Source organism: Oncorhynchus keta, unplaced genomic scaffold (assembly GCF_023373465.1).
Source record: "Oncorhynchus keta strain PuntledgeMale-10-30-2019 unplaced genomic scaffold, Oket_V2 Un_contig_2766_pilon_pilon, whole genome shotgun sequence".
NCBI lineage: Eukaryota > Metazoa > Chordata > Actinopteri > Salmoniformes > Salmonidae > Oncorhynchus > Oncorhynchus keta.
In genome coordinates, this window is record NW_026285645.1 from 95,043 (window position 1) to 117,500 (window position 22,458).

At 44.2% G+C, this 22,458-nt stretch overlaps 1 protein-coding gene across 1 annotated transcript in view; it reads right to left on the reverse strand.

Moving 5' to 3' along the window:
* LOC118376179 (semaphorin-6D) overlaps positions 1-22,458 on the reverse strand; it is a 39,274-nt gene that overhangs the window by 16,327 nt on the left and 489 nt on the right. The window contains 8 exon segments of the mRNA XM_052506922.1: positions 61-278; positions 2,590-2,678; positions 3,148-3,267; positions 3,541-3,631; positions 3,756-3,857; positions 4,581-4,643; positions 7,949-8,121; positions 9,880-10,056. Coding sequence (XP_052362882.1) covers positions 61-278; positions 2,590-2,678; positions 3,148-3,267; positions 3,541-3,631; positions 3,756-3,857; positions 4,581-4,643; positions 7,949-8,121; positions 9,880-9,991 — 968 coding nt within the window. The 5' untranslated portion in view covers positions 9,992-10,056.

A 22,458-nucleotide genomic window follows, 5' to 3' on the forward strand; every position in this document is an offset into this window, starting at 1 on the left:
GTGCTCTATACAGGGAATAGGGTGCCATTTGGGATGCAGCCTCAGTGTGTCCATCCTTACCTGTTCATCTGTGTAGTGAAGACTCCCACCACAGAAGGAACTCCGTTGATGTTGATGATGTCAGTGATGGACTGTAGAACATCGAAGTAGAAGAACGATTCTCCAGGAACAGAACAGTTGAGTCTGGCCTTGACGAAGGACGTCCAGTGTTTCTCCAACACACGCTGAGACCCGCCTACGTCGTTCTTACAGATACGAGCCACTCTGGAGTAGACGGCCTGGAAAGGAAAGGGGGAGCAGGGGGAGAGAGAGAGACTCTGCAATCAGCATCACTAAAACACTTCCGCCCTCTGAATAAGACATCTGCCTCATCCTGTGGCCTCACAGTGTGACGCACACTGACGCATACACAAGCACACGCGCGGGCGCACACACATGCTTATCCAGGACCCTGTGTCAGAGAGGACATTTGTTTGAAGCTCCGATTGAACAAACGCCTCACACTCACACCTCTTAGCCCTAAACCTGATTCACACACACCTCTTTACTCAGTCTGATTAACCTTGAACTAGGACAGAGCTGGGCTATAGGACTGGGCTATATGATAGGGGCTAGGCTATATGATAGGGGCTAGGCTATATGATAGGGGCTGGGCTGTAAGACGGTGCTATTTGATAGGTACTGGGCTATAGGACTGGGCTATAGGACGGTGCTATATGATAGGCACTGGGCTATATGATAGGGACTGGACTATAGGGCTGGGCTATAGGACTGGGCTATATGATAGGGACTGGGCTATATGATGGGGACTGGGCTATAGGACGGGGCTATATGATGGGGACTGGGCTATAGGACGGGGCTATATGATAGGGACTGGGCTATATGACGGGGACTGGGCTATATGACGGGGACTGGGCTATAGGATGGAGCTATATTATAGGGCCTGGGCCATATGATGGGGACTGGGCTATAGGAAGGGGCTATATGATAGGGACTGGGCTAGATCTCTGGGCTAGAGCTCTGGGTGTTGGACTGTGGGGGACTAGGGCTCTGGGTGTTGGAGTGTTGGGCTGTGGGGGACTAGGGCTAGAGCTCTTGGTGTTGGACTGTGTGGGACTAGGGCTAGAGCTCTGGGTGTTGGACTGTGTGGGACTAGGGCTAGAGCTCTGGGTGTTGGAGTGTGGGGGACTATAGCTAGAGCTCTGGGTGTTGGAGTGTGGGGGACTAGGGCTAGAGCTCTGGGTGTTGGAGTGTGGGGGACTAGGGCTAGAGCTCTGGGTGTTGGAGTGTGGGGGACTAGAGCTAGAGCTCTGGGTGTTGGAGTGTGGGGGACTAGGGCTAGAGCTCTGGGTGTTGGAGTGTGGGGGACTAGGGCTAGAGCTCTGGGTGTTGGAGTGTGGGGGACTAGGGCTAGGGCTCTGGGTGTTGGAGTGTGGGGGACTAGGGCTAGAGCTCTGGGTGTTGGAGTGTGGGGGACTAGGGCTAGAGCTCTGGGTGTTGGAGTGTGGGGGACTAGGGCTAGAGCTCTGGGTGTTGGAGTGTGGGGGACTAGGGCTAGAGCTCTGGGTGTTGGAGTGTGGGGGACTAGGGCTAGAGCTCTGGGTGTTGGAGTGTGGGGGACTAGGGCTAGAGCTCTGGGTGTTGGAGTGTGGGGGACTAGGGCTAGAGCTCTGGGTGTTGGAGTGTGGGGGACTAGGGCTAGGGCTCTGGGTGTTGGAGTGTGGGGGACTAGGGCTAGAGCTCTGGGTGTTGGAGTGTGGGGGACTAGGGCTAGAGCTCTGGGTGTTGGAGTGTGGGGGACTAGGGCTAGAGCTCTGGATGTTGGAGTGTGGGGGACTAGGGCTAGAGCTCTGGGTGTTGGAGTGTGGGGGACTAGAGCTCTTGTGGTTTAAATGAAGCGTGTGAAGCAGTCAGCAGAAACAGCTTAAATAATTGACCAGTGCAAAGCTCCATCTGCCCAGGTGTTATCCCAGACCCATCAGCATCGACACACACACACACACAGGAACACACACACATCCCAGCATTAGTAGCACTAAAATATTTATCATCCCACGGTTTCAGCCTGGCCGCCCATTCTTTGAATGATGCATCATGGGTAAATATGAGGCCTGTGGTGGCTAAAGCAACTAACAACTGCATAAAACATCCATTACCACCAAGGGTGTGTGTGTGTGTGTGTGTGTGTGTGTGTGTGTGTGTGTGTGTGTGTGTGTGTGTGTGTGTGTGTGTGTGTGTGTGTGTGTGTGTGTGTGTGTGTGTGTGTGTGTGTGTGTGTGTGTGAATCCTCTCCATGGGTAAAGGGTTTACATGTAAAGTAGTTTGACCTACAGTTCAGTCACTACCAAACTACACCTTACACATTCTGCTGTACTCGACACTTTTCTACAACACTGTCTGTTGTCTGGTAATATAGTGTTTACTATTTATAATACATCAATATTTATAATACACAATGTTGTCTAGTAAACTGTGTGTGTGTGTGTGTGTGTGTGTGTGTGTGTGTGTGTGTGTGTGTGTGTGTGTGTGTGTGTGTGTGTGTGTGTGTGTGTGTGTGTGTGTGTGTGTGTGTGTGTGTGTGTGTGTTACCTTGCCCAAGTTGTTGTGTTCTGCTGCGATCTCTCTGTAGAAGAAGTAGACATAGTTCCCATAATCCACTGCATGCAGGAAATGGGGCTCTGGAAGAGAGAGGGGACAGAGGTTTTGTGTTGTCACGTCTCTTTTTTTCTCTCCCTCTACTACCTCTGTCTATACATAACTACCTCTGTCTATACATAACTACCTCTGTCTATACATAACTACCTCTGTCTATACATAACTACCTCTGTCTATACATAACTACCTCTGTCTATACATAACTACCTCTGTCTATACATAACTACCTCTGTCTATACATAACTACCTCTGTCTATACATAACTACCTCTGTCCTCCCTTCAACTCTGTCTCTCTCTGTTCTCCTCCCCTCTCCCTTCTTCCCCACTTCTCTCTCTCTCTCTCTCTGCATCCATCCTGAATATTTCAGTGTTCCTGTTACAGCTGCGTGTAAAAGTTGACCTAGATAGTGTGACAGAGCAGAACTACAGGACGTCTTCGCAGGACAGGGACATGGACAGAGTCTGCGGTCAACACACACTGCTATGTTTACCTTTCAGCCATTTGGAGTCGTATTTGATAGTCCTGAGGGCCGAGCCGTCACCCATACTACGATAGATCACTGCGTCGCTCGCCAGGAAGTCAGCAACCGTTGCCGAGTACAGCTTCCCGTCTGAAACACACACACACACACACAGGTCAGACAAACACATTCCATTCTGTCAGACTGGACATGTGGATCTGACACCCTGGTACAAACTGTTTGTTTACAGACTGACTTATGAACCCTAGTTGCTATGGTCACAGTGTGTGTGTGTGTGTGTGTGTGTGTGTGTGTGTGTGTGTGTGTGTGTGTGTGTGTGTGTGTGTGTGTGTGTGTGTGTGTGTGTGTGTGTGTGTGTGTGTGTGTGTGTGTGTGTGTGTGTGTGTGTGTGTGTGGTTATACCAGCGAACAGAGCGACGTTGGTCTGCTTGGCGTCAAACGGGCATCGTGCTAGTCCGCTGATTTCCTCCCCATCAAACTCCAGGTTATCCAGCTACACATAGACACACATGCACTCCGTTAACAAAGACGCGGATGGCATAGTAAACAATAGGTGCTTATGGAGGCAGAGCGGGAGGGAGAGAGAATGTTTCTCACACACCCTGCTGTTGTCTTACCCTGTAGTACCGGCACATGGGGTTGAAGCCGTTTGTTCCACAGATGAACACCAGGTCATCATTTCTGGGAACCAGAACCTTGATGTAGTTATGACACTCATCCTGGAGGAGAGAGAGAGAGAGAGAGAGGAGATCATATTATAAACCGTTTAGCCAGTAGCTATAATGGCAGCTATAGCCAGTAGCTATAATGGCAGCTATAGCCAGTAGCTATAATGGCAGCTATAGCCAGTAGCTATAATGGCAGCTATAGCCAGTAGCTATAATGGCAGCTATAGCCAGTAGCTATAATGGCAGCTATAGCCAGTAGCTATAATGGCAGCTATAGCCAGTAGCTATAATGGCAGCTATAGCCAGTAGCTATAATGGCAGCTATAGCCAGTAGTTATAATGGTAGCTATAGCCAGTAGCTATAATGGTAGCTATAGCCAGTAGCTATAATGGCAGCTATAGCCAGTAGCTATAATGGCAGCTATAGCCAGTAGCTATAATGGTAGCTATAGCCAGTAGCTATAATGGCAGCTATAGCCAGTAGCTATAATGGCAGCTATAGCCAGTAGTTATAATGGCAGCTATAGCCAGTAGCTATAATGGCAGCTATAGCCAGTAGCTATAATGGCAGCTATAGCCAGTAGTTATAATGGCAGCTATAGCCAGTAGCTATAATGGCAGCTATAGCCAGTAGCTATAATGGCAGCTATAGCCAGTAGCTATAATGATAAGACATTATGAGGTGAGAGGTAAAGCCGAGAGTAGAGAGTCTATAGTAGTCAGTAGAAAGGCAGTGAGTAGTAACATAGTATAGTAAGTATAGTAAAGTCTTACTCTGTGTTTCCCCTTCATGGCACAGTTCTTTCTGTCTGCCTCGCCTGACCTCCATGTTAACTTCTGTAAACATCAACACACACACACACATATTGAGGCACATACATTCAGGCAAGCACAAACATACACAATTCAGCATTTGGGATTTCCCACACTGGACAACTTTTTACAGCTACAATCTGCAAAAACAATGTCATGTCATTACATGAAGATGTAATGGGGGATCATAGCTATATTCAATCAAAGTTTACTTAAAAACCTATGTTTAACCTTTTATCATGATTGGCGTCTTGACGGATTTGTCCAAAATCGTATTACATAAAAAATTACTTTTCTGTCCTTGCATTTATGGCAGTGTAAGTTGTCGTTATATCATATACTGTATAAAGCAGTAATCAGTTCAATTAGACATTGAACTTTAACCCTGTAAGAATCCTGGATATAGCTGTTGGGCAGTTTTGTTTTGTATAGAGATCTCAGAAATGCAGTGTAACCATTTCTTGTCTCCTTATGTTATGAAAACTGTTTTTTTATGGGCACACAAATCCAAAATAATGTATGTGATTGCAAAAGTTAATGCTTCTAACCGAAAGAGTCAATGTACCTTGATACTTAAAACCTAAATTGATCATTTATTTATTTCACCTTTATTTAACCAGGTAGGCAAGTTGAGAACAAGTTCTCATTTACAATTGCAACCTGGCCAAGATAAAGCAAAGCAGTTTGACACATACAACGACACAGAGTTACACATGGAATAAACAAACATACAGTCAATAATACAGTAGAAACAAGTCTATATACAATGTGAGCAAATGAGGTGAGATAAGGGAGGTAAAGGCAAAAAAAGGCCATGGTGGCAAAGTAAATACAATATAGCAAGTAAAACACTGGAATGATAGATTTGCAAGTGGAAGAATGTGCAAAGTAGAAATAAAAATAATGGGGTGCAAGGGAGCAAAATAAATAAATAAAATAAATACAGTAGGGAAAGAGGTAGTTGTTTGGGCTAAATTATAGGTGGGCTATGTACAGGTGCAGTAATCGGTGAGTTGCTGTGACAGTTGGTGCTTAACTCTTGGTGCTAGGGGGCAGTATTTTCATTTTTGGAAAGAAAACGTTCCCGTTTTAAACGGGATATTTTGTCAGGAAAAGATGCTAGAATATGCATATAATTGACAGCTTTCAATAGAAAACACTAGCGTTTGAGGATGGATTCTAAACAACGTTTGCCATGTTTCTGTCGATGTTATGGAGCTAATGTGGAATATTTTTCGGCATTGTGGTGACCGCAATTTCCGGGTGATTTCTCAGCCAAACGTGAAGAACAAACGGAGCTGTTTCACCTACAAAAATAATATTTTGGGTAAAAATGAACTTTAGCTGTTTACCTGGGAGTCTAATGAGTGAAAACATCCGCAGTTCATCAAAGGTAAACGATTTAATTTGATTGCTTTTCTGATTTCCGTGACAAGGTTGCCTGCTGCTAGCAAGGCATAATGCTATCCTAGGCTATGATAAACTTACACAAATGCTTGTCTAGCGTTGGCTGTAAAGCATATTTTGAAAATCTGAGATGACAGGGTGATTAACAAAAGGCTAAGCTGTGTCTCAATATATTTCATTTGTGATTTTCATGAATAGGAACATTTTCTAGGGATATCTATGTCCACTGCGAAATAGGAAGCCAATTCTAGATTTAACTTTGGATTGGAGATGTTTGATGTGGGTTTGGAAGGAGAGTTTACAGTCTAACCAGACACCTAGGTATTTGTAGTTGTCCACGTATTCTAAGTCAGAGCCGTCCAGAGTAGTGGTGTTGGACAGGCGGGCAGGTGCAGGCAGCGATCGGTTGAAGAGCATGCATTTAGTTTTACTTGTATTTAAGAGCAATTGGAGGCCACGGAAGGAGAGTTGTATGGCATTGAAGCTTGCCTGGAGGGTTGTTAACACAGTGTCCAAAGAAGGGCCAGAAGTATACAGAATGGTGTCGTCTGCGTAGAGGTGGATCAGAGACTCACCAGCAGCAAGAGCGACATCATTGATGTATACAGAGAAGAGAGTCGGTCCAAGAATTGAACCCTGTGGCACCCCCATAGAGACTGCCAGAGGTCCGGACAGAAGACCCTCCGGTTCTTCAATAATTATGCTTAATACTTGTTGGGTGATCATTTGGTGTCCAGCTGATTAGGTACGCCGTAATATTTTCACACATCATCATCTGATCCAGGAAGGAATTTTCTGAATGACAGTCAAGTGCTGAACGAACAGCTGTTGTGAAAGCGTATGCAATGCAACTACAGCCAGAGTGCTGGGAAAAAATCATATTTTGGTGTCTCATTCGTTACACCGGTGAAGACAGTTGTTCCTGGATCCACGTTGGATCTAATATCCCTTGTGAATTCATGCGGATCCTCTGTTGTTTCCTGCTTGATTTACAGCAGGGCCTCGTTAGATTTAACAGAGAAAACTTTTATGTACTGAGTACATGTTTTCATATGTTTTTGTGCCTCCGATTGGACATGGAGTCTACTGTGCGCAGCACCAATGCTATTCCTATGAATTATTCTGGATATAATGCCAACAAATTACACAGCCTAGTGGGCTTATTGACATTATGATCTGGTAATGAAATAACGAGACAAAGACATTTTTTTCTCCATGTTATACCTGCAATTTGAAACAATACAAGGAGGCTTGAAGTAGCCTACTTGAAATTAAATTTGGAGCTCAGAAATTCAAGAACTGGAATAGGCCTACCTTGAAAATCTGGTGCTTGAAAATTATTTTTAATTCTTGTAGCCCATTTATAAGTTCCCCTGCTCCCTTATAATTATCTGTGATTTCATTTTTGATCCGTTTTTGTGAGAAATGTGGCCACAGTTTCCCACCGTTTCAATGGAATTCAATTGAAGGGTGTTGCAGTACTCTGTTGGTAAAACCATGTGCAGTTATTATGAAGACATCTGTTGGCTTCCCATACAAAGTCTTCCATTAAAAAGGAACCTGCTTTTTGTTCACTTTCTCATTATTAAACCAGGGATGGTGAGATTAATGCTACCATTATTCATGGCTTTATTATGTATCCCTGCATCAACCACATAGGCTACCGAAACAACACCATGTATGCATCCAATCTATTTCATCTATGAAAAAACATTTCATTTTAGTTTCAAACCACTTTGAAATGTTGATCCCAATGTCACACATTGGCCCCATTATTTATAGAAAGAACCATTTCCACTCTCATTTATAGCCTGTTAATTATGTGATTGATGGGGTCGTTTTTTCTACAGACGACTTGTGTGTAACTCAGTAAGTAACTTGTGGTTAGACAGACAGACAAACTCAAAGACAGGCAGACTTACCCTGTAGGGAATGATCTCATTCCTGTAGGATTCTCGGAGACTCACTAGATACACCTGGTCTCTTCCAGCGATGAACAGTGTATCCTGTATCTTGGTCATCAGTTGGAAGTCCAGTCTGTGCTGTGACTCGTTCCCCGACGGACGACCTCGGAACACTGGGTACTGCCGCGAGACTGAAACACACGTACACATGTTAGTTAGAGATCACGCACATGTAAGCTTTCAGAGTGCTACACACACACACTGGCTCTGAGGGCCACACACTATCAATCAGGTTATTGATTAAGCATAAACATGTTGTGTGTTACAGCTTTATAGAAATGTCTCAGTAGTGTAATTCAGGCTGCTGATACAGCACGGTGGTCGCCTCAGGAATAGTAAACGAACAGAATTTTGTTGGTCCCCACAAGGTCAAATGCCGTTTCTAGGGAATTTAGGGTTAAGGTTTAGGGTTAGTAGTTTGGGTTTAGTTTAGGTTCAGGTTACAGTTAGGGTTAAGGTTTAGGGTTAGTAGTTTGGGTTTAGTTTAGGTTCAGGTTACAGTTAGGGTTAAGGTTTAGGGTTAGTAGTTTGGGTTTAGTTTAGGTTCAGGTTACAGTTAGGGTTAGTAGCTAGGGTTTAGTTTAGGTTCAGGTTACAGCTAGGGTTAAGGTTTAGGGTTAGTAGTTAGGGTTTAGTTTAGGTGCAGGTTTTGTGCGTCCCCCCCAAGGTTAGTTATACAAGACTGAGTGAGAGAGAGAGTTATGGTATGCCAGGTCAGCAGTCTTTGTATTCCCTGTGTACATCACAGAGGAAGGGAATCTAGTTAATGCCTGAGCTGACGATGGACAGGATTGATTTTATACAGGACATACTATGTCTGATCAGTCAGCACATTACATTACCATGACGACCTTACAGTACACCATTAATACACTATTCACTGATACACATTACATTACCATGAAGACCTTACAGTACACCATTAATACACTATTCACTGATACACATTACATTACCATGAAGACCTTACAGTACACCATCAATACACTATTCACTGATACACATTACATTACCATGAAGACCTTACAGTACACCATTAATACACTATTCACTGATACACATTACATTACCATGAAGACCTTACAGTACACCATCAATACACTATTCACTGATACACATTACATTACCATGAAGACCTTACAGTACACCATCAATACACTATTCACTGATACACATTACATTACCATGAAGACCTTACAGTACACCATCAATACACTATTCACTGATACACATTACATTACCATGAAGACCTTACAGTACACCATCAATACACTATTCACTGATACACATTACATTACCATGAAGACCTTACAGTACACCATCAATACACTATTCACTGATACACATTACATTACCATGAAGACCTTACAGTACACCATCAATACACTATTCACTGATACACATTACATTACCATGAAGACCTTACAGTACACCATCAATACACTATTCACTGATACACATTACATTACCATGAAGACCTTACAGTACACCATCAATACACTATTCACTGATACACATTACATTACCATGAAGACCTTACAGTACACCATTAACACACTATTCACTGATACACATTACATTACCATGAAGACCTTACAGTACACCATCAATACACTATTCACTGATACACATTACATTACCATGAAGACCTTACAGTACACCATCAATACACTATTCACTGATACACATTACATTACCATGAAGACCTTACAGTACACCATCAATACACTATTCACTGATACATGCAGGACAATGGGACACATAATTCATGACAACAGGGTGCAGCATAAAAGCTGATTGGAAATTAAATTGTACTGAGACATGATGCTGCTGTCTTGTGAGTGAGACTAACCTGAGTGTGTGTGTACGTGCAGCGTGTGGGTACTCACAGTGTGCATCGACAGCGTCCAGGGGTATACTGTCCTCTGGGAAGCTGGCAGACATGGTGTGTGTGGCTGTAGCTAGCAGTATGCTGAGCAGAAGGCCTGCTCTCCAAACCATGACTGTTGCTGCTTTTGGTCTGAGACCACTCCTTCCTGCCTGGTTCTCACCCAACAAGATGTTACCTGGAAACACAGTGACGATCAGTCATGAAATACAGATACACACATCGTCAGGAAAGTCCAAAACTAACAGATTTCAGTATTGATACCAAATACCTGTATATTCTAAATCGCCAAAGAAAATTATATTTTCCTCTGTCATTTTCTGTAATCGCTCTCTATAGCTCTCTCTCACACACACACACACACACACACACACACACACACACACACACACACACACACACACACACACACACACACACAACACACACACACACACACACACACACACACACACAGCACACTCTTTATTCTCTCTCTCAGGGACTATTGTACACAGGTCTATTGTAGATCACATGATTGAATGTTTAGTGATTTCAAGTTGAGATCATTTATGACATGAGCAGTACCTCGGACGGCCTGATCAGCTAGTGTGTGTGTGTGTGTGTGTGTGTGTGTGTGTGTGTGTGTGTGTGTGTGTGTGTGCGTGCGTGCGTGCGCGTGCGTGTGTGTGTAAGAGCAGCCCTTTAGAGACGACGTGTGTGCATATTAATGAACGTCCAGTCAAATATTTATAAGACAAACAAATTATTCATGTGGACAGTCTGAACGGATATACACAATTTACCACTAGACACACACACACACACACACACACACACACACACACACACACACACACACACACACACACACACACACACACACACACACACACACACACACACACACACACACACACACACACACACACACACACACACACGGGGATGGATTAGCCAGCAGCACACTGAGACACACACACACACACGAAAGTGTGCACACAAGCAGAGTATCCCAGCGTACCACTGATGAGCACCCCATCTCTTTGCGCACACACACGCACACACAGCCACACACACACAAACCAGTATTGACACGTTTTCAATTAGCCCAAGGTCCACCTGCTTCAGAGCAGAGCTAACTGGCAGCAGCCGGTGTGTCTGTCTGGCCAGCCCATTAGTATCTGATTGATCCAGTCAGGATGTATGCCTCACTAGGCTTATATACATGTTCACCTATATGAACTATTATACTAACTACAACAGCCTCTATAGGTTAACACACCACAGCAGTTTACCTATGGAGCATTATATTATATCTTCAGATCTAAGAAATATTAGATGGCATCGTTAGAGCAGCACAGGTGACCATTGAGAATGAGGATGTCCGCAGGGGGTCAGATGGAACAATCAACACACTGCAGACTAAATCTACTCTCCCTGTCTAATACTGTTAGCTGGCTGAATACACACAGCCTTAGATCTATGGTATCTATGTGGCTGTTAAAGTGGCCTGAGGAGAGTTATATCACTGTGGTGATGACAGAGACAGAGAGAGACAGAGAGAGACAGAGAGTCAAACCAAGCTATATGACTGGCAGTGATGCATCACCAGCCACTATGGAGGTACACATGCACTACTGCACAACCAGCCCAGTGCCAGCTGGCAGAGCAGATCTGCTCTTCTCTTCAATTAGTGGTTTTAGTGGAGAAATTAGAGTTCTGAAAATCAGAGCAGAAAGAAGCAGAGCAGAAAGATCTCTGATGATCGAACACACATTGATGAGGCTGGCTACAGGATATCCCATACACAAATGATTCACTGATCCATACCGAACAATTCATATAATCTATATAGAATGATTCATAGATCTATAACGAATGATTCACTGATCTGCAACTGTCAGCAATTTTATCCCTCACCCTAATCAGTGAAGAAGAGGAATTGATATAGTGGAGAAAGAGAGACAAGTAGAGACAACTACATGGGGACATGCTGCTTTAGCTACTTAAAGGGGTAATGTGAGATATTGGCAATTAAGACCTTTTTCTACTTACCCAGAGTCAGATGAGCTCATGGGTACAATCTGTATGTCTCTGCATGCAGTTTGAAGGAAGATGAAGGTACCGTTCCTTCAGAAACTATCCACACCCCTTGACTTTTTCCAAATGTTGTTGTGTTACAAAGTGGGATTAAAATGGATAAAAAATTAAAAAAATTCAATGATCTACACAAAATACTCTGTGATGACAAAATGGAAGAAAATTCTAAAAATATATATATGGAAAATAAACCACTAAGTAAGTATTCAACCCCCTAAGTCAATACATGTTAGAATCACATGTGGCAGTGATTACAGGTGTCTTCCTGGGTCTTCCTGGGTAAATCTCTAAGAGCTTTGCTTACCTGGATTGTACAATATTTGCCCATTATTCTTTAAAAACATTATCAAGTCGGTTCTTGATCATTGCTAGACAGATATTTTCAAGTTTTGCCATGGATTTTCAAGCCGATTTAAGTCAAAACTGTAACTAGGTCACTTAGCAACATTCAATGTCATCTTGGTAAGCAACTCCAGTGTATATTTGGCCTTGTGTTTTAGGTCATTGTCCTGCTAAAAGGTGAATTTGTCTCCCAGTGGAAAACAGACTGAATCAAGTTTTCCTATATGATTTTGCCAGTGCTTAGCTCTATTCCATTTATTTTTATCCTAAAAAACTCCCTAGTCCTTGCCGATGACAAGCATACCCATAACATGATACAGCCACCACCTTGCTTAAAAATATGAAGAGTGGTACTTAGTGATGTGTTGGATTTGCTCCAAACATAACACTTTGTATTCAGGACAAAACGTTTATTTCTTTGCAGTATTATTTTAAGTGCCTTCCTTACTGCCTATTCTGTACAGGCTTCGTTCTTTTCACTCTATCATTTATGTTAGTATTGTGGAGTAACTACAATGTTGTTGATCCATCCTCCGTTATCTGATTCTACAGACATTTTAAACACTGTAACTGTTTTAAAGTCACCATTGGCCTCATGGTGAAATCCCTACGCAGTTTCCTTCCCTGGTCTTTGTGGTTGAATCTGTGCTTGAAAATCACTGCTCGACTGAGGGACCTTACATATAATTGTATGCAGGTGCGCATCTTTCACTGGGGACAGGGGGGGACATGTCCCCTCCACATTTTGAAATTGCATTTTTGTCCCCCCCCTGTTTTATCATTGGAATGTGGTCCAACAACGAGGCACCGTGTGTGTGCTCCAGGACCATGTGGTCAGGTAGGTGTTTGGAGTGTTTATCCGACTGGATAAAAAACATTTAAAAACACAAGTTATGCCCCCCACTTCTAAAACCGAAGGTGCGCCCCTGATTGTATGTGTGGGGTACAGAGATGGGGTAGTCATTTAAACGCTGTTATTGCACACAGAGTGAGTCCATGCAACTTATTATGTGACTTGTTGAGCACATTTTTACTCTTGAACTTATTTAGCCTTGCCTTAACAAAAGAGTTGAATACTTATTGACTCAAGACATTTCAGCTGTTCAGTTTGAATTCATTTGTAAACATCTCTAAAATCATAACTGCACTTTGACATTATGGGGTATTTATTGTGTGGAGATCAGTGACACCAAATCTCAAATGAACACATTTTAAATTCAGGCTGTAACACAACAAAATGTGGAAAAGTTCTAGCGCTGTGAATACTTTCTGAATGCACTGTAGTTTCACCAGTCGTTGCTAACTAGCATTAGCACAAGGCCTGGAAGTCTATCAGAACAGCTAGCATGCTAGCTTAATTGCCAAAATCTGGCAATATCCCCGCTGCTGTTGTTACTCTCCCTACAATTCAGACCTTCAAATCGATTCCAAAAATCCAAAAAGTTGTCCAAGAGAAAATGTCTTGTTTTCCAAATGGTTCTCGAGACAACAACTGATAATTAAATCTCTAAGAAGAAAACAATGAATACAGATACAATCAATAAAGTATAAACCCTGGGAAAATGATATGAACATTACTATACTGCCTCAGGGCTGCCTCAAGATACAACAAGGCTCCTTTCACTGGTTAATCATTTATTCACAGGTAAATCATTCATCTCCCTTGTTAAGGATTATTTTTATTTATTTTTCCTTTCTTTCTTCTTTCTAATGCTATCTTTTTCTCCCTTCCTTCATTCCCTATCCTCTCTTTTTCTCCCTTCCTTCCCTATCCTTTCTCTTTTTCTCCCTTCCTTCATTCCCTATCCTCTCTTTTTCTCCCTTCCTTCCCTATCCTTTCTCTTTTTCTCCCTTCCTTCCCTATCCTTTCTCTTTTTCTCCCTTCCTTCCCTATCCTCATTCCCTATCCTCTCTCTTTTTCTCCCTTCCTTCTCTATCCTTGCTTTTTCTCCCTTCCTTCCCTATCCTTTCTCTTTTTCTCCCTTCCTTCATTCCCTATCCTCTCTCTTTTTCTCCCTTCCTTCCCTATCCTCTCTTCTTCCTTCCCTATCCTTTCTCTTTTTCTCCCTTCCTTCCCTATCCTTTCTCTTTTTCTCCCTTCCTTCCCTATCCTTTTCTTTTTCTTTCTCCCAACCCTTCATTCCCTATCCTTTCTCTTTTTCTTTTCATTTTCAAGATCCTCTCTCTCTCTCTTTGTTATTGTGGAACACTTGGGCTGTAACTTCCCATGATGCCTAGCGGTGGAGCAGCAGTTGTTCCTGAGCAGCTCTAATGTAAAACAGAACAGAGAGGGAGAGGAAGGGGAGACATGGAGGGGTCAGCCTGCTAAAATTACCCTCAATCTGAGGCCAACCTAGCATGTTCCCTATTCACTATCCTACTCCTACCCTGCCGAATGTTTGTGTGTGTGTGTATGGGGGGGCTCAACAGTCCCTGAGACGCAGGAATAGAGCTACTCATGCAACTCTGTCCTGTTCAGCCTTCCCCCTCCTTCTCTCTCTCCTCTCTCTGTCTGTTATTACAGGCTTTTCAGTATCCTACAATCACTCTCTCACTGCTGATGTTGTTGGCTCAGACTCGCGCTGTTTAAACACCAAGACGAGGGTGTGTGCGTAAGTATATTGTGTGTATGTGTGTGTGTGTGGCGGGGGTTGTTGGCTGGTTGTTTGTTATTGGCAGGATCTGCACCAAGTTGCCCTATGAAGCTTGTTCTAGTTGCAGTGTTTCAATCACAGAACCTGACCAACACCTACATTGTGGTAAAGTTGTAAGTAGCACAAGGTTATTAACAGAGAACTTACAGACTGGGAGCAGCAATCAGTGTGGACAGGACTTCCTCTCTCTGCATATATATATCAATACCTGTCAAAGGTTTAAACAACACCCACTAGTTCAAGAGTTTTTCTTTACTTTGACTATTTTCTACATTGTATAATAATAGTGAAGACATCAGAACTATGAAATATCACGTGTGGCATCATGTAGTAACCAAATAAGTGTTAAACAAAAATAAATATATTTTATATTTGAGATTCTTCAAAGTAGCCACTCTTTGCCTTGATGACAACTTTGCACACTCTTGGCATTCTGCCAACCAGATTCAAGAGGTATGACATGCATTTCAATTAACAGGTGTGCCTTGATCAAAGTTCATTTGTGTAATTTATTTTCTTGTTAATGTGTTTGAGCCGATCAGTTGTGTTGTGACAAGGTAGGGGTGGTATACAGAAGATGGCCCTATTTGGTAAAGACCAAGTCCATATTATGGCAAGAACAGCTTAAATAAGCAAAGAGAAATGACATTACTTTAAGACATGAAGGTCAGTCAATCCGGAAAATTTCAAGAACTTTGAACGTTTCTTCAGGTGCAGTTGCAAAAACCATCAAGCGCTATGAAACTGGCTCTCATGAGGACCGCCACAGGAAAGGAAGACCCAGAGTTACTCTGCTGCAGATGATAAGTTCATTAGAGTTACCAGCCTCAGAAATTGCAGCCCAAATAAATGCTTCACAGAGTTCAAGTAACAGACACATCTCAACATCAACTGTTCAGAGGAGACTGTGTGAATCAGGCCTTCAGGGTCAAATTGCTGCAAAGAAACCAATACTAAAGGACACCAATAAGAAGAAGAGACTTGCTTGGGCCAAGAAGCACAAGCAATGGACATTAGACCAGTGGAAATCTGTCCTTTGGTCTGATGAGTCCAAATTTGACATTTTTAGTTCCAACCACCTTGGATGATCTCTGCATGTGTGGTTCCCACCGTGATGCATGGAGGAGGAGGTGTGCTGATGTGGGGGGGCTTTGGTGGTGACACTGTCTGTGATTTATTTAGAATTCAAGACACACAACCAGCAAGGCTACCACAGAATTCTGCAGTGATATGCCATCCCATCTGGTTTGCTCTTAGTGGGACTATCATTTGTTTTTCAACAGGACAATGACCCAACACACTTCCAGGCTATTTGGGCTATTTGACCAAGAAGGAGAGTGATGGGGTGCTGCATCAGATGACCTGCCCTCCACAATCACCCAACCTCCACCCAATTGAGATAGTTTGGGATGAATTGGACAGCAGAGTGAAGGAAACAAGTGCTCATTATACATGTGAACTCCTTGGAAAAGCATTCCAGGTAAAGCTGGTTGAGGGAATGTCAAGAGTGTGCAAAGCTTTCCTCAAGGCAAAGGGTGGCTACTTTGTTAAATATATATTTTAATTGGTTTAACACTTTTTTGGTTACTACATGATTCCATATGTGTTATTTCATAGTTTTGATGTCTTCACTATTATTCTATAATGTAGAAAATAGTAAAAAATAAACATAAACCGTTGAATGAGTAGGTGTTGACTGGTACTGTTGACTGGTACTGGTGACTGGTACTGTTGACTGGTACTGTTGACTGGTACTGGTGACTGGTACTGTTGACTGGTACTGTTGACTGGTACTGTTGACTGGTACTGTTGACTGGTACTGTTGACTGGTACTGTTGACTGGTGCTCTCTCTCTCTCCCTACCCGCCTTCTCTCATTCTATTCTCTCCCTCCCTCCCTCCCGCTGTTCCCATTCTGCCTGTAGAAACAACACCAGAGCAGTCTCTTCTCCTGCAGGTCAGTACAACTGGGGCTGTGGAGGAATTGGCCCAATCAAGTGTGGTACACAATAAGACTGCAGTAATGTAACCCCCATGACCCCACCCTGTGTGTTGTTGTAAATACCCCCCCATCAGTATGACCAGGGTGAATAGAACACCACTGAACAATAGATGCTGCTCCAGGGACAACCCAGCCCAGCCCTATGTTACACACACACACGTTTTACTATACTTGTGGGGATCAAACAATTTATTTACATTAAAAATCATATTTTCCCTAACCTTTAACCTAACCTTTAAACCATTAACCCTGATCCCAAACCCTATTTCTAATCCTAAACCTAATTGTACCCCTAAACCTAACCGCTAAGCCTAAAATATATTTTCTCCTTGTGGAGACCATCAAATTGTCCCCACTTGTCCAAATTTGAATTGTTTTAGTATCCTTGTGAGGGCTTCTGGTCTCCACAAGTATAGTAAAACCAAAGACACACAGCCATACGCACAACGTAGAGGAAATCAGATAACCTCAGTACAAACTGTAGTATTACTTCTACTGGACTTCACTGAATACAATTACATTTTACTAGTAGAATTCCCTGTGTGTGTGCAAGTGTCTGCCTGACTACACGCATGTGTGTGTGTGTGTGTGTGCTTGCCTACGTGCGTGCATGTGTGCAGCCACACCAAATTGATGTACTAAATAACTTTGTTGTCCTCATCAGGGCTTTGGGAAAGTAATCAGTTTGTGACCGAGCAGCCAGGCGATTAGCAGACCTCCATCAGAGCAGACTAGAGAAACCATTACTGCTCCCTCTCCTTCTCTTCAATAACAACATGAGCCAGTCATCTCAGTATTTACTGAGGATTACATCTGAAGAGCCTGACTTGTTGCTACAGAGAGAGTTGGCAGAGAAAGAAGGCTGTGCCACCTCACACCATCCCTCCCTCCTCTCTACTTCCCTCCTTTCCTCCCTCTTTCTTTCCTTTCGTGTGTAGAGGGGTATAAGAGGAGAAAGACAGTTGTCTCTCTCCTTGTCTCCTTTACTCGCTCTTTCCATATACCTTGGTGAGAGGGGGATTGTAAGAGGAGAAAGGCTCCATGGTAGTTCAGCTGTAGTGAAGCACAAAGGCCAGAGCTGCAGGTGTGACAGGAACAATAGAGGCTTTGGGCTGGGCTGTACAATGGAGCTACCGCCCCATAACACTGTCCAACTCTCTGGGGGTTAGTAGTCGTGGCTCTCCACTGTCCAACTCTCTGGGGGTTAGGGTTAGTAGTAGTGGCCCTTCACTGTCCAACTCTCTGGGGGCTAGGGTTAGTAGTCGTGGCTCTCCACTGTCCAACTCTCTGGTGGTTAGGGTTAGTAGTAGTGGCCCTTCACTGTCTAACTCTCTGGTGGTTAGGGTTAGTAGTAGTGGCCTTCACTGTCCAACTCTCTGGGGGTTAGGGTTAGTAGTAGTGGCTGTCCACTGCTCTCCACAACTCTCTGGTGGTTAGGGTTAGTAGTAGTGGCCCTTTCCACTGTCAACTCTCTGGGGGTTAGGGTTAGTAGTAGTGGCCCTTCACTGTCCAACTCTCTGGGGGCTAGGGTTAGTAGTCGTGGCTCTCCACTGTCCAACTCTCTGGTGGTTAGGGTTAGTAGTAGTGGCCCTTCACTGTCTAACTCTCTGGTGGTTAGGGTTAGTAGTAGTGGCTCTTCACTGTCCAACTCTCTGGGGGTTAGGGTTAGTAGTAGTGGCTCTTCACTGTCCAACTCTCTGGGGGTTAGGGTTAGTAGTCGTGGCTCTCCACTGTCCAACTCTCTGGGGGTTAGGGTTAGTAGTCGTGGCTCTTCACTGTCCAACTCTCTGATGGTTAGTAGTAGTGGCCCTTCAATGTCCAACTCTCTGGGGGTTAGTAGTAGTGGCCCTTTACTGTCCAACTCTCTGGGGGTTAGTAGTAGTGGCCCTTCACTGTCCCAACTCTCTGGTGGTTAGGGTTAGTAGTAGTGGCCCTTCACTGTCCAACTCTCTGGGGGTTAGGGTTAGTAGTAGTGGCCTTTCACTGTCCAACTCTCTGGGGGTTAGGGTTAGTAGTCGTGGCTCTCCACTGTCCAACTCTCTGGGGGTTAGTAGTAGTGGCTCTTCACTGTCCAACTCTCTGGGGGTTAGTAGTCGTGGCTCTTCACTGTCCAACTCTCTGATTGTTAGGCTTAGTAGTAGTGGCCCTTCACTGTCCAACTCTCTGGGGGTTAGGGTTAGTAGTCGTGGCTCTTCACTGTCCAACTCTCTGATGGTTAGGGTTAGTAGTAGTGGTCCTTCACTGTCCAACTCTCTGGGGGTTAGGGTTAGTAGTAGTGTCTCTTCACTGTCCAACTCTCTGGGGTTAGTAGTAGTGGCCTTTCACTGTCCAACTCTCTGGGGGTTAGGGTTAGTAGTCGTGGCTCTCCACTGTCCAACTCTCTGGGGGTTAGGGTTAGTAGTAGTGGCCCTTTACTGTCCAACTCTCTGGGGTTAGGGTTAGTAGTAGTGGCCTTTCACTGTCCAACTCTCTGGGGGTTAGTAGTAGTGGCTCTTCACTGTCCAACTCTCTGGGGTTAGTAGTAGTGGCTCTTCACTGTCCAACTCTCTGATGGTTAGGCTTAGTAGTAGTGGCCCTTCACTGTCCAACTCTCTGGGGTTAGGGTTAGTAGTCGTGGCTCTTCACTGTCCAACTCTCTGATGGTTAGGGTTAGTAGTAGTGGCCCTTCACTGTCCAACTCTCTGGGGGTTAGGGTTAGTAGTAGTGGCTCTTCACTGTCCAACTCTCTGGGGGTTAGTAGTAGTGGCCTTTCACTGTCCAACTCTCTGGGGTTAGGGTTAGTAGTAGTGGCCCTTCAATGTCCAACTCTCTGGGGGTTAGTAGTAGTGGCCCTTTACTGTCCAACTCTCTGATGGTTAGTAGTAGTGGCCCTTCAATGTCCAACTCTCTGGGGGTTAGTAGTAGTGGCCCTTTACTGTCCAACTCTCTGGGGGTTAGGGTTAGTAGTAGTGGCCCTTCACTCTCCAATTCTCTGGTGGTTAGGGTTAGTAGTAGTGGCCCTTCACTGTCCAACTCTCTGGTGGTTAGGGTTAGTAGTAGTGGCCCTTCACTGTCCCAACTCTCTGGTGGTTAGGGTTAGTAGTAGTGGCCCTTCACTGTCCCAACTCTCTGGTGGTTAGGGTTAGTAGTAGTGGCCCTTCACTGTCCCAACTCTCTGGTGGTTAGGGTTAGTAGTAGTGGCCCTTCACTGTCCAACTCTCTGGTGGTTAGGGTTAGTAGTAGTGGCCCTTCACTGTCCCAACTCTCTGGTGGTCAGGATTAGTAGTAGTGGCCCTTCACTGTCTAACTCTCTGGTGGTTAGGGTTAGTAGTAGTGGCTCTTTACTGTCCAACTCTCTGTTGGTTAGGGTTAGTAGCAGTGGCCCTTCACTGTCCAACTCTCTGGGGGTTAGGGTTAGTAGTAGTGGAGTTGATTAAAGGAGTTAGCGTTGGTTAATTTCATATTCAGCACAATATTACTTTGTAGGGAAACACCAGAGTGGGTTTGGTACTGGCAACACCAGAGTGGGTTTGGTACTGGCAACACCAGAGTGGGTTTGGTACTGGCAACACTAGAGTGGGTATGAGTCTGGCAACACCAGAGTGGGTATGAGTCTGGCAACACCAGAGTGGGTTTGTAACTGGCAACACTAGAGTGGGTATGAGTCTGGCAACACCAGAGTGGGTATGAGTCTGGCAACACCAGAGTGGGTTTGTAACTGGCAACACTAGAGTGGGTTTGGTACTGGCAACACCAGAGTGGGTTTGGTACTGGCAACACCAGAGTGGGTTTGGTACTGGCAACACCAGAGTGGGTGTGGTACTGGCATCACCAGGGTGGGTTTGGTACTGGCAACACCAGAGTGGGTTTGGTACTGGCAACACCAGAGTGGGTTTGGTACTGGCATCACCAGGGTGGGTTTGGTACTGGCAACACCAGAGTGGGTTTGGTACTGGCAACACCAGAGTGGTTTTGGTACTGGCAACACCAGAGTGGGTTTGGTACTGGCAACACCAGAGTGGGTTTGGTACTGGCAACACCAGAGTGGGTTTGGTACTGGCAACACCAGAGTGGGTTAGATTCCAGCATTGGCCATATACTGAATATATGTGTTTACTGTAAATCACTTAATGTAAGTCAACTGTTCAAGTTGCTGCTATATGCAAATTCAGCACCAACATATTCCTGAATATATTGCTATATTGATGGGTTTGAGCCTGGACACCCTGTAGACCTGCTACTATTGACCAGGGTGAATGGGGAATCATTTTACTGGATTACATTTGCCCTTAAAACAAGAGTTTACAATTATATTCAACTTTCCATATCATTTCAGTCACAAAAACAATCTAGTTCTTGTGATATTATGTATGTCACATAAAAATCAGAATGGCATCAACTATTTGCTAATTTTACCTAAATAATGTGTCTAACTAAACGAGGCATGGCCATCCTAAACACAACATACAGCGTGTGAATATTGACTTGAATAACTTATCTTCCCGACACAGTCCTTCCACGGCTGTCATTCAATTAGCTGACTCTATTGCGCCGATTCATTCATTCTCCGACGTTAACCCCTACACTACCGCACCCCAACTCCCCCTAACCTTAACCCATTCATCCTATCACTGGATTAGAACACAGATGTTCAGGGATCCAGAGCTGCGGGACAATCTGGCTATTTACCCTAGCGGACAGGGCAGGCCAGGGAGAGTGCGTGGGGGGAGCTTTCTAGTGCCGGTGGACCCAAGCCACATCCCGGCTCCACAACACCTATTGTCCCGGCTGGGAGGGAACGCATTCAACATTGATCTGTGCTAACCTTTATACTCCACATGAAATGCGAAAGACAACAAAGACGTGAGGGAGAGCAGAGGAGTGACACACCAGTAATGGGGAGAGGAGAGAATTGATTGTTCCACTAATGCATGGATGCAGGGATGGGCTCGGAGGCGGGCGCATTCACTAAAAGGTCCCTACCACGGCGGACGGAACGAAGGCTGATTAGTTCACAGGAAACACTGATTTATTTAGACTAATCAACAATCCCTATTTACCAACATGTTTAGACGTGTATCTTACTAAAATACAATCTAACAACAAATGAAATTAACCATTGGATAACACGTTTAGGTAGTCGCCTACCTATCCAACCTAACGCCAATAACGAATAAAATATCTCGTTTCACAATCACAATGAAGGTGCACTTTCGCTGGTCATGTTCTGTTGATCAGTACCAAAAGTCCACTGTGTGAGAATGTGAAAGTTCACATCTTATTCCCATTGCTTACATGCCTATACACCGTCACGACCCCAACACAATGTGAGAAACGCTTTCCTCACCTGCGCTTTAAATCAACAATCAGGGCTCATCCATCTTATCTGCGCCACAGTATTAGAACAATACTGAACTATTTTATTCTCTGTAAATATAATGATGTGTATTTGCTCATCTTGCTCATCTATCCACGAGAGTACAACAAACTAATTACGCTATTACTTTATTCACTACAACAAT